The 12224-nt window shown below is 44.5% G+C and overlaps 1 protein-coding gene and 1 pseudogene across 1 annotated transcript; both read right to left on the reverse strand.

The window, feature by feature from the left end:
* Positions 1–137: 137 nt before the first annotated feature.
* On the reverse strand, positions 138–3104 carry LOC103244522 (cyclin-I2). The gene is made up of 4 exons (XM_073010348.1): positions 3063–3104; positions 2836–2967; positions 1881–1955; positions 138–435 (listed from the first exon to the last, which is right to left on the reverse strand). Exons 1-4 carry the CDS (start codon positions 3102–3104, stop codon positions 223–225), a joined length of 462 nt encoding a protein of 153 aa, XP_072866449.1. The 3' UTR covers positions 138–222.
* A 93-nt stretch (positions 3105–3197) lies between these two features.
* On the reverse strand, positions 3198–4043 carry LOC140709885 (cyclin-I2 pseudogene; annotated as a pseudogene).
* Between the last annotated feature and the right edge of the window lie 8181 nt (positions 4044–12224).

A 12224-nucleotide genomic window follows, 5' to 3' on the forward strand; every position in this document is an offset into this window, starting at 1 on the left:
AAGTTAAATATTTTTGCAGTGTGTATTTAAAAGAGAAACTCACCATAATAGTGCCGTCTAAAAATCTTTGTAAAGTTAATTTAATGTCCTTTAGAAGTGGGAGTCTGGTGGAACTGTGTTGGATTTAAGATACCTTTTCACTCTCCCGTACGTCATGAGCCTTGTGGGTCACCTCACTGTGGTGCATGTGCAAGGGCGTGTGTACGCCTGTGCTTTGCCGTCCTATGTTGTAAACAGCTGTTCCAAAGGCACAAACGAGTTTAGGGTAGACTCTGTAAACGCCTCCTTACTCACTATAGTCAAGAAGTCCAGCGGCGTCCCAATATAGAGGTCCCAGTGCAGTCTGTCCAGAATAGCCAGCTCCATCCTTAGCAGCTCATTCGGGGAATAGTCAGAGCCATAGTGCTTTATGAAGTCTTTTACTTGTGGAATAAACTGTAAAAAGAAAATAAAGAGGCCAAAGCCCTACATCATGTCATAGTAGCTTTTGTTTTCTTATCCATGGGGACTGGGCATTCATGACCTTAGTGGAGTTGTCTTCCTGTGGCCTGCCACAGAAAATGGTTCTGAAAGAAATACTAAACTAGATCTTGGCTATCTGTCAAATCCTCAGGTAGTTATGTAGTGAACATTACATGGTCCCCCTCTGAAACCAGGTCTTGATCCCCCAACTGCATACTAGCTCATACCCAACGGTGCTTTGGAGGCTGGGGCTGTGCCATCTCCCCTGTTCAGCTGCAAGAACTCACCCAAAGCTTTCCAGGAGCCATGGGTTCTGCCTATCCCTATTCCTGATCCCTACCATGGGTACTGGGCATACAGAAAAAACTATGCTTTTGAGCTTCCTAGTCTGTACCAGACAGACACATTGATAAAACCTCCTATGGGTTTTTCAGCATCACAACTGCAAACTTCCTTCAACCTTGATTGAAGGTGGTTCAGTTCTGGAAAATCTATGGCTTTTCCCACAGAGGGACTAATGAGACTTGTCTATGAGTAAACATTCAAGTACTAAGTATATTAAAGGCTTGATCCTATGTTTTTAGATAGACAGAAGTATTACTATAACATCCAGAAAAAGGGTCACTTGATTTTTAGTTGGACAAAAGCAACTTGGGCATTAATTCTATTCTAATAAACAGGAGTTTAAAACATTTTTATTGAAGGTTTAGAACTGGACACACAACTTCTTCCCTGCCTCATCAGACCCAGAGATCAGCTAAGGGTGACCCCTGTGGCAATGGCAGTGATTTCACCATCCCCAAAATGGGAAAAGTTGGAGGGAGGTAGGAAAGTTTGGAAAGGGTATTAGGAGATGATCTCCTCCTGAACAGATGGCACAGTGAAATTCAGCCATTCAGGCATGCCTGAAGCACTCATGGGCCCTTGTACTTTACCCCCAGCACATGGCCCTCCTGTCCCTCTCAGGGGTCCCAGAGTTCCCAAAGACCAGCTTCATTGACATAGCCAAGTCCTCAAGTCTCAGGCAGCTTTCTTAGACATAATTGCTTGGGGTGGATGTTAAGTCACATGGTTTGGGAGGCCTTTTTCCTTGCTCAACAGCAGATGCCCCTGTTGAGAGAGAGGTAGCATCTGGCATCAACCAGTGAGGCCATATGTATCTGTCAAGAGTTCAGGTCTCTAGGTTTGGTGGGTCAAACACCAAACCAGGACAGTTCAGCTGTTCTACTTGTTCATTTGTGGGGTCTCAAAGTCTGACAAGCTGATGGAAGGGACAGCAGAGATGCTGGCAAGTTGGTGACTTTTCCAAAACATCCACCATACGTGAAGGGCACAGACCTATCATGAAACTGGAGTCCTCCAATGTTACACCCCTATACCTGAAGTGCAGCCCAGTGTGGACTTCCAGGGATGCATACCTCCTGTTCTTCATTAACTTTCGCAGCAAGCCTCAAGGAAGTAATTACGGCGCAATGTAGGTATTTCTCTTTTACCTGTGGTATGGAACAAACACATTTGAGCAGAATATGAATGCCAGAAACAAACTGAAAAGCATCTGTGTTTGTTTTTTTTAATATACTTTTTTGAGACAGAGTCTCACTCTGTTGCTCAGACTGGAGTACAGTGGCATGATCTTGGCTCACTGCAACCTCCACCTCCTGATTTTGAGTGATTCTCCTGCCGCAGCCTCCTGAGTAGCTAGGACTACAGGCACGGGCCACCACGCCTGGCTAATTTTTGTATCTTTAGTAGAGACAGGGTTTCACCATATTCACCAGGCTGGTCTCGAACTCCTGACTTCAGGTGATCCACCCTCCCCCCCAACCCTTTGACCTCCCAAAGTGCTGGGATTACAGGCATGAGCCATTGCGCCCAGCCTTTTGTTTTAATAAGCTTTTTTCCATTTTTAAAAGGCTCCATTTATCCACAAGACAGAATGTTAGTGCCATTTTTAGATCTGACCAATGAGGATGCTCCTGATTTCAGAACTGCAGATGACTGGGCAGTATTCCTTCATTTCGGGACTGACTGGAGGTGGGAAATACGGCACCTTCTCAGGGAACTCAGTCTCACCCTAGCCTCAAGCTGCCCTCGACAGGTCGAGACAAGCACATCCTACCTCATTACACAGGAAGCCCTTTCCCAGCTACTTCCTCTCACGCTCCCCAAGCCCCCACCCTGATGACCACGTGACCCTGAGACAGCCAGTGTAGGATGTGGAGAAGTTCCAAAACCAGCTCTACCACTCGAAGCAAGTTAGTTTATACACCTTGGTTTGAGCCTCTGGAACCCCTCACCTCTCAAGCAGGAATGGGGAGCAAATTTTAGTTTCTTCTTTCACCATCTGCCATCGTCCCTCAGAGGCCTCCCTACCTTCGCTGAAATCAGGAGGCGGCTGAAGATGGTGAGGGCCAGGTTAAAAGTGGACTGGGAGAGGTAAAAGATGTTCTGAAGCCGCAGGAGCCACAGCACGACTCCCTCGAAGGCATTGCAGACTTCATCCCGCTAGGAAGAAGAGCAGGTGGGGCGAGGCCGTTAGCGGCCACTCCTGGCCTGCTTAAGGTGCCGGCGGGCAGTGAGAAGTCCCTTCCCCTGCAGGCCCGCTGGGAGTAAGCGCCCCGCTGGCGCAGCGGCTCATCCATCACCCCCACCCCGCGCGCCCGCTTTTCGTCGTAGGCCGAGTTCCTTGATTCAAACAGGCCCTCTTCCGAAGGCCCTGCTATCAAGACGCCCTCTTAGAGAGAAGCTGGTGGGTCCAGCCTCGTGCCTCTCGTGAGGGGCCACACCTGGGGAAGCGCCCGGCCTCCAGGTGCAGAACACCGGAGCGCTGGTGCAGGTGCAGGCCACATCCGCCTGCCGTGTGCGCGCAAGGAGGGCCACGCTGCGGGGACGGGTACCTGGGGTTTGCCGCCCCGCCACAGGCGCGCCTCGCGGTCCTGGGCCAGCTGCAAGTGGCAGAGCAGCCGGCGCTCGTCGAGGACGCCTTCCAGGTTGCGCGGCTTGGGGGGCTGTGGTGCGGGCCGCGGAGCTTGCTCTGGGGCGGCGGCGGGGACCGGGTCTGCGGTTCTCCCGGCCAGCGCCGTATTGCGCCAGGGCCGCAGTGGGACTGTCGCGGACGCCGCGTGGAGGGAAGCCGCTCCGGGCTGGCTGGTCCCAGGGCACCTGCTCCGGGTGCTCGGGGGCAGAGGGGCCTCCCCCGGAGACGGCGGGAGAGGAACGCCCAGGGCTGCTTCCTCCAGACCGGCGCCTGGACGCCCGCCTGGGCTCTGGACTGCGCTGACCTCTGAGCTCGACGGCTGCGGCGGGAATCGAGCGCCCGAGGCCATGTCGTGAACGGGATCCTAAGTCTGAGTCGCTGCTTAACCCGGCATTTTATAACCCAGCGCCCCGAACACTGCAGCCTGGGGCAACGCCGGGGGAGGCGGGGAGGCGGGGAGGCGGGGAGGCGGGGAGGCGGGGAGGCGGGCCCCACCCACAACGCTCCCGGTGGAACTACCCCTCGCGCACCCGGCCGCGCTTCCTGGGCACTCGCCCCGCAGGTGCGCGGCGCGCACCCAGGACGCGGCAGGACTGGGCGCGCACAGGCGGGTGGCGGACCCCCACCCTTCCCTCCATCCCCGCTGCTGCCTACCGCACGCCTCTTCCCCCCTACCGGCCGTGCTCCCTGCGCAGAGCCCCCAGCCACGGGTGGGGCGGCTGGAGACTGCGCTCGCCTTAGGCCGGGACTCCCGGCCGCAGATCCTGGGTCTTACTTCATATTACACACTTGGGGACACAAGACCAGGCAAAGGAACAGCGAGAGCGCCCTCCTAAGACAGGCTTGAAATGGAATTCCAGACGCGCTGTGTGACCTCATGCATGTGTCGTGACCTCTCAGAGCCTTGCTACCTCTTCTCCAAAAAAAAAAAAAGTGATAATACTTCCCTCACAAGGTGATTCATTCATTCATTCATATATATATAATATTTGTTTATGTATCTATACACACATATATAGCTATAAACGTATAATGAAAATCATACAAATCATATATGTATATATATACACACATAAATTTTAGGGGTAGGTCTTGCTATGTTGCCCAGGCTGGAGTGCCGTGGCTATTCTCAGGTGTGATCACAGCACACTACAACCTCAAACTCCTGGGCTCAAGCTACCCTCAACTTCAGCCTCCCAAGTAGCTGAGACAGGTGCACACCACCATGCCTGGGTCCTAAGTTATATTTTGTTTAAAAAATTAATTACATTAAATGCATATTAATATATGGGAATACCAGAAGGACAAGAAAGAGAGGAACAGAAGAAATATGTGGAACAATAACGACTGAGAATGAATATTCCCAAATTAATGCCAAACACCAAACCGCAATCTAGGAAGCCCTGAGAACATTAAGAAAGATAAATGCCAAGAACTACACCTAGGCATTCCTATTTAAACTGTAGAAAATCAAAAGAAACTATCAACAGAGTCAGCAGACAACCTACAGAATGGGATAAAAGTATTAGCAAATTATGCATTTGACAAAGGTCATAATATCCAGAATCTGTAAGGAACTTAATTAAACAAGCAAAAAAACAACCCCATCAAAAAACAGGCAAAAAGATATGAACAGACTTCTCAAAGGAAGATATACAAGCGGTCAACAAACATGAAAAAATGCTCCACATCACTAATAATCAGAGTAATGCATCTCACACCAATCAGAATGGCTACTATTAAAAAGTCAAAAAACAACGGATGCTGGTGAGGCTGCAGAGAAGAAAAGGGAATGCTCATACACTGCTGGTGGTAATGCAAATTAATTCAGTCACTGTGGAAAGCAGTTTGGAGATTTCTCAAACAACTTAAAACAGTACTATTCAACCCAGAAGTCCCTTTACTGGGTATATACCCAAAAGGAAAATAAATTGTTCTACCATAAAGACACATATATTTGCATGTTCATCACAGTACTTGTCACAGTAGCAAAGACACGGAGTCAACCTAGGTGCCCTTCAATGGTGGACTGGATAAAGAAAATGTGGTACATATACAACATGGAATACTATGTAGCCATCAAAAAGAATGAAATCATGTCCTTTGCAGCAAACATGGATGTAGCTGGAAGCTATTATCCCAAGCAAATTAACACAGGAACAGAAAATCATATACTACATGTTCTCACTTATAAGTGAGCATTGAGTACACATGAATGTAAAGATGGCAATAGTAGACACTGGAGGCTACCAGAGCAGGGAGGGAGGGAGGGGACAAGGGCTGAATAACTATGGGGTACTGTGCTCAGTACCTGGGTGACAGGATCATTCATACCTCAAATCTCAGCATCACGCAATATGCCAGAATCTAAAATAAAATTTGAAAAAAACCTGCAGAAAATCAAGATTAAAAAAAAAAAATCTCAAAAGAAGCTAGCCTGTAATCTCAGCACTTTGGGAGGCTGAGGTAGGAGGATCACTTGAGGTCAGGAGTTCAAGACCAGCCTGGCCAACATGGTGAAACCCCGTCTCTACTAAAAGTACAAAATTAGCCAGGTGTGGCGTAGTCCCAGCTATTCAGGAGGCTGAGGCACAAGAATCACTTGAATCCAAGAGGTGGAGGTTGCAGTAAACTGAGATCATGCTACTGCACTCCAGCCTGGGTGACAGAGGGAGACTCCATCTCAAAAAAAAGAAAAGAAGGAAGGAAAGAAAGAAAGAGCGAGCAAAGCCGGGAGCAGGAGCAGGGTACGGTGAGATGGGAATAAGATAAGGTGGGATAAGGATAAGAATCACATTGGACTTGTCTTCGGAAATCACACAAGCAAGAAGAGTGGAGTGACTTATTTAAAGTTTTGAGAGAAAACTCCACCAGCCTAGAATTCTGTATTCAACAAAATTATCCTTCAGAAGTGAAAGAGAAATACTTTCACAAACAAAACTGAAGGAATTTCTCACCAGTAGACCTGCTTTGCAAGAAATGTTAAAAGAAACTTTTCAGAGACAAGGAAAATGATGTAGGTCATAAATTTCGAGCTACATGAAGAACGAACGTTAAGGAATAATTGAAAGTAAAATAAAACTTTTGTTTTATTCCTAATTGATCTAATAATCATTTATTCAAAATCATAATAATATATTTGATGATTATAGGTTATGGATAAGTTACATGAATGACAACAATGATACCAGGCATGGGAGGGAAGAATTAAGAATACTTTGTTGTAAGGTACCTGTGCTGCCTGGAAAGCAGTATAATGTTACTTGAAAGTGGACTTGAATTAGTTATAAATGTATATTGCAAACTGTAGGACAACCAGCAAAAAAAGTTTTAAGAAAAGTATGATTTGTATGCACTAAGAAAGGAGAGAAAACGGAATCATATAAAATGCTAGTAACACCAGATGGTAGCTTGAATCCACAGCAAACAAGGAAGAACAAGAAATAGTCAATAAGAAGATTAATATTACAAACTCTATAAATACAAACTTGGCTCTATTTTCTTCTCTCGGCTACTTTAGAAGATTTAAAATACTTAAAATTTTATAACAAAGTTATAACAAAGTATTGTTTGGTTTATAACATATGTAAGTATAATCTGTATAACAATAGCACAAAAAGAGGAGGAGGGAACAGAAATAAATGGGAGTTACATTTTTTTTTTCTTTTCTTTTTTTTTTGAGACGGAGTTTCACTCTTGTTGCCCAGGCTGGAGTGCAATGGCACGATCTTGGCTCACCGCAACCTCCGCCTCCCAGGTTCAAGCGATTCTCCTGCCTCAGTCTCCCTAGTAGCTGGGATTACAGGCATGTGCCACCACGCCCAGCTAATTTTGTATTTTTTAATAGAGACGGGGTTTCTCCATGTTGGTCAGGCTGGTCTCGAACTCCCGACCTCAGGTGATCTGCCCGCCTTGGCCTCCTAAAGTGCTGGGATTACAGGTGTGAGCCACTGGGCCTGGCCAGGAATTACATTTATATATGTCACTGGAATTCAATTATTATAAATCAGAAGTATTATAGATTTTGATAAGATCTATATCGGAAGCCTTAGAGCTTTTTTTTTTTTTTTTTTTTTTTTTTTTGAGACGGAGTCTCGCTCTGTCACCCAGGCTGGAGTGCAGTCACTGCAACCTCTGCCTCCCGGGTTCAAGCAACTCTCCTGCCTCAGCCTCCCAAGTAGCTGGGACTACAGGTGCCCATCACCATGCCCAGCGAATTTTTGTATTTTTGATAGGGACAGGGTTTCACCATATTGGCCAAGCTGGTCTCAGACTCCTGACTTCATGATACGCCTGCCTTGGCCTCCCAAAGTGTTGGGATTACAGGTGTGATCCACCATGCCCAGCCTTTTTTGTTTGTTTGTTTGTTTGAGACAAAGTCTTGCTCTGTTGCCCAGGCTGGAGTTCTATGGCGCGATCTTGGATCACTGCAAACTCTGCCTCCTGGGTTCAAGCGATTCTCCTGCTGCAGCCCTCTGAGTAGCTGGGATTACAGGTGTACGCCACTGTGTCCAGCTAATTTTTCTATTATTCATAGAAACGGGGTTTTCCCATGTTGGTCAGGCTGGTCTCGAACTCCTGACCTCAAGTGATTCGCCTGCCTCAGCCTCCCAAAGTGCTGGGATTACAGGCATGAGCCACTGGGCCCACCAAGGAAATAACTTTAAAAAATAGTAAACCAATAATTAAAGAAATTCAAATGTTAAACTATAAAAGATTCATGCAACGAAAAACCAGTGAAGGAGGAACAGAAGAACAGAAAGACAATACGACATATTAAAAAACAAAAAGCAGGCTGGGCATGGTGGCTCACGCCTGCAATCCTAGCACTTTGGGAGGCCGAGGAGGGAGAACTGCTTGAGCCCAGGTGTTTGATACCAGCCTGGGCAGCATAGAGAGATCCCGTCTCTACCAAAAACAAACAAACAAAAAAAAGCAGGGCATGATGGCACACGCCTGTGGGCCCAGCCACTCAGGAGGCTGAGGCAGGAGGATGGCTTGAGCCCATGAAGTTGAGGCTGCAGTGAGCCATGTTTGTATCATTGCACTCCAGCCTGGGTGACAGAGTGAGACCCCATCTCAAAAAAGGAAGGAAGAAAGGAGAGAGGGAGGGAGGGAGGGTGGGAAGAAAGGAAGGAGGGGAGGAAAGAAGGAAGGAAGGAAGGAAGGGAGGGAGGGAGGGAGGGAGGGAGGGAAAAGGGCAGGGAGGAAGGAAGGGAAAACAAAAAGAAAAATGGGATACTTACATCTAATATTATCAATAATAACGTTAAATGTGAATGGGCTAAACAATTGTATTAAGTCTACTAGGGCTGCGTAATGGACTGAATGTTTACGTCCCTCCCAAATTCGTATTTTTTTTTCTTGTTTGTTTTTTGTTTTTGAGACGGAGTCTCGTTCTGTCATCCAAGCTGGAGTGCAGTGATGCCATCTCGGCTCACTGAAAGCTCCGCTTCTTGGCTTCAAGAGAGTCTCCTGCCTCAGCCTCTCGAGTAGTTGGGTCTACAGGCACGTGCTGCCACGACCGGCTAATTTTTGTATTTTTAGTAGAGACAGGGTTTAGCCATGTTGGCCAGGCTGGTCTTGAACTCCTAACCTCAAGTGTTCCTCCTGTCTTAGCCTCCCGAAGTGCTGGGATTACAGTACTGAACTATCACACCCTGTTGCAAATTCATATTTTGAAACCCTAACCTGCAATGTGATGGTATTTGGAGATGAGACCTTTGGGAGGAAGTTGGGGCTCTCAGATGTCATGAAGGTGGGACCTTTGTGATGAAATTAGTGCCCTTCTAAGAAGAACTTGCTCCCTATCCTCAGCTTATTCTGTGAGGCAAGTATCACCCTGATGCTCTAACTGAGAGAGAGAGAGAGAGAGAGAGAGAGAGAGAGAGAGAGAGACAGAAAAGAAAACAAGGTTGGTTTTAACATCTAAAAATCAACATGTATCTGATAAAGGACATAAACACATTTTATCAGAAAAAGCATCTGACAAAATCACACACTTTTTCATAATAAAAAACACTCCACAAACTAGAAAATTTTCCAGTGTAAAGCGCATTTATGAAAAACCTGCAGATAACATCAGACTTAATAGTAAATGATCAAATGCTTTCCACCTGAAATCATCAATAAGACAAGAATGTCTGTGTTCACCAGTTCTGTTCAACAATGTACAGGAGAGTCTAGCCAGGGCAATTAGGCGAGAAAAGAAAGAAAAAGCATCCAGGTTGGAAAGAAATCATATCGTCTTTATTTGCAGATGATATGATTTTATATATAGAAAATCTTAAGGAATCCACTAAAAAAAAAGTTTAGGAAAGTTGCAGAGTATAAGATCACTGTACTATAAAAGTCAATTTTATTTCTGTACACTATAATGAATAATCTGAAAATGAAATTTAAAAAACAGTTTCATTTACAACAGCATAAAAATAATAAAATATTTGTTACAAAAATTAGCCAGATATGGTGGCACGTGCCTGTAATCCCAGCTACTCAGGAGGATGAGGCAGGAGAATCGCTTGAACTCGGCGGGGAGGTGGAGGTTACAGTGAGCAGAGACTGTGCCATTGCACTCCAGCCTGGGCCACAGATTGAGACTCCATCTCAAAAAACAAACAAACAAAAAATAAAATATTTGGGAAAAATATTAATATAATCAAAAAATATAAAACGTATACATTGAAAACTACAAAACATCACTAAAAGAAATTAAAGAAAACCTAAATAAATGGAAAGACATTCTGTGTTCATGGGTAGGAAGACTTAAATTGTTAAAATGGCAATACTCTCCAATTTAATCTATATATTTTGCATAATCCCTGTTAAAATTCCAGCTGTCTTTTTGCAGATATCGACAAAGTGTTCCTGAAATTCTTAAAGAAATTCAAGGGATTCAAAATGACCAAAACAATCTTGAAAAAGAAGAAAGTTAGAGGCCCCACCTATCTAATTTCAAAACTTACTACAAACATAAAGTAGTGAAGACAGTGTGGTATTGGTATTAGGATGGACTATACATCAATGGACTAGAATCGAGGGTCTAGAAACCAATGCTTGCATTAATGATCAGTTTAACAAAGGTGCCAGTTCAATGGGGTAAAGAATAGTTTTTTCAGACAAGATCAGGCTCATTCAGGGTGGTATGGCTATAGACAAGAATAGTCTTTTCAGCAAATGGCTCTGGGACAGCTGGATATTCACATACAGAAGAATGAATTTGAATCCCTCCATCACACTGTATACAAAAAGTAACTCAAAATAGGGCCAGGCACGGTGGCTTATGCCTGTAATCCCAGCACTTTGGGAGGCTGAGGTGGGTGGATCACCTGTGGTCAGGAGTTTGAGACCAGACTGACCAACATGGAGAAACCATCTCTACGAAAATACAAAATTAGCCTGCTGTGGTGGCTCATGCCTGTAGTCCCAGCTACTCAGGAGGCTGAGGCAGGAGAATCGCTTGAATCCAGGAGGCAGAGGTTGCCGTGAGCTGAGATCGCGCCACTGCTCTCCAGCTCGGGTGACAGAACGAGACTCTGTCTCATAAACAAAAAACAAACAAACAAACAACAACAACAAAAAAACCCCACAAAATAGATTATAGACCTGAATGTGACAGCTAAAACTATAATACTCTAGGTAAATCCTCATGATCTTGGGTTAGGAAATGGTTTCTTACATACGTACCAAAAGCATAGTGACAAAAGAAAAAATACGTAAATTGGACTTGATTAAAATTTAAAACTTTTGTGCTTCAAAGGACGATATCAATAAAGTAAAAAGAAAACCCACAGAATGGGGGAAAATATTTGCATGTCATATACTTGAAAAGGGCTTTGCATTCAGAATATATAGAGAACTCTTACAACTTAATAATGAAAAAGACAAATAAAATGGTCAAAGGATTTGAATGAACATTTCTCCAAAGAAGTTATACAAATTGCAAAAGCACATTAAAAAATGCTCAACATCATTATGATCAGGGAAATGAAAATAAATAAAAACTCCAGCAAGATACTACTTTACACAAAAGTGAGTGTTGGCAAGGATGTGGAGAAATTGTAAACCTTACATGTTACTGGTGGGAATTTAAAATGGTGCACTACTGTGGAAAACAACTTGGCAGTTCCTCGAAATGTTTAACATTAGCATTACCAAATGATCCAGCAATTCTACTTCTAGATGTGTAACCAAGAGGAAGGAAAACATAGGTTCATACAAAAACTTGTAGCAGCATTATTCATGATAGGCAAAAGGTAGAAACAAACCAAATATCCATCAATGACAAATAGGTAAAAAACATGTTATAGCCATACAATGGAATATTATTCAGCCATAAAAAGTAACAAATTGCTGATCTATGCTACAATAGGGATAAAGTTTGAAAACATTGTAAGTGAAAGAAGTTACTCACAAAAGGTTGCATATTGTGTAATTTCATTTATATGAAATGTCCAGAATAGGCAAATCCATAGAGATAGAAAGTAGATTGGTGGGTTGTCTAGGTCTGGGATGTTGGCAGTGGGGTGGGAGGAGGGTTGCAGAGAGCAAGGGGGAGTGGCTTATGAGTGTAGGGTGTCTTTTTGAAATGATAAAAATGTTCTAGGTTATGGATGCACAACTCCATATATAGTAGGAACTATTGACTTGTACAATTTAAATGGGTCAATTGTATGGTATGGTGTGTAAATTATATCTCAGTAAAGCTTGTATGTGTGTACATATATAAAATATTGAATGGTGATAGGTACTATGGAGAAATATAAAGTAGGCAGGGAAAAAAAAA

This window comes from Chlorocebus sabaeus, chromosome 23 (genome assembly GCF_047675955.1).
Source record: "Chlorocebus sabaeus isolate Y175 chromosome 23, mChlSab1.0.hap1, whole genome shotgun sequence".
Classification (NCBI taxonomy): Eukaryota; Metazoa; Chordata; class Mammalia; order Primates; family Cercopithecidae; genus Chlorocebus; species Chlorocebus sabaeus.

Excerpts from the sequence above, each read along its gene's own strand:
- LOC103244522 (XM_073010348.1), bottom strand. The coding sequence starts at position 3,104 with ATGGATGAGCCGCTGCGCCAGCGGGGCGCTTACTCCCAGCGG. Across the intron at positions 2,968-3,062 it reads GGGGCGCTTACTCCCAGCGG|CGGGATGAAGTCTGCAATGC; the intron begins GCCTGCAGGGGA and ends TCTTCTTCCTAG. Across the intron at positions 1,956-2,835 it reads GCCTCCTGATTTCAGCGAAG|GTAAAAGAGAAATACCTACA; the intron begins GTAGGGAGGCCT and ends TCCATACCACAG.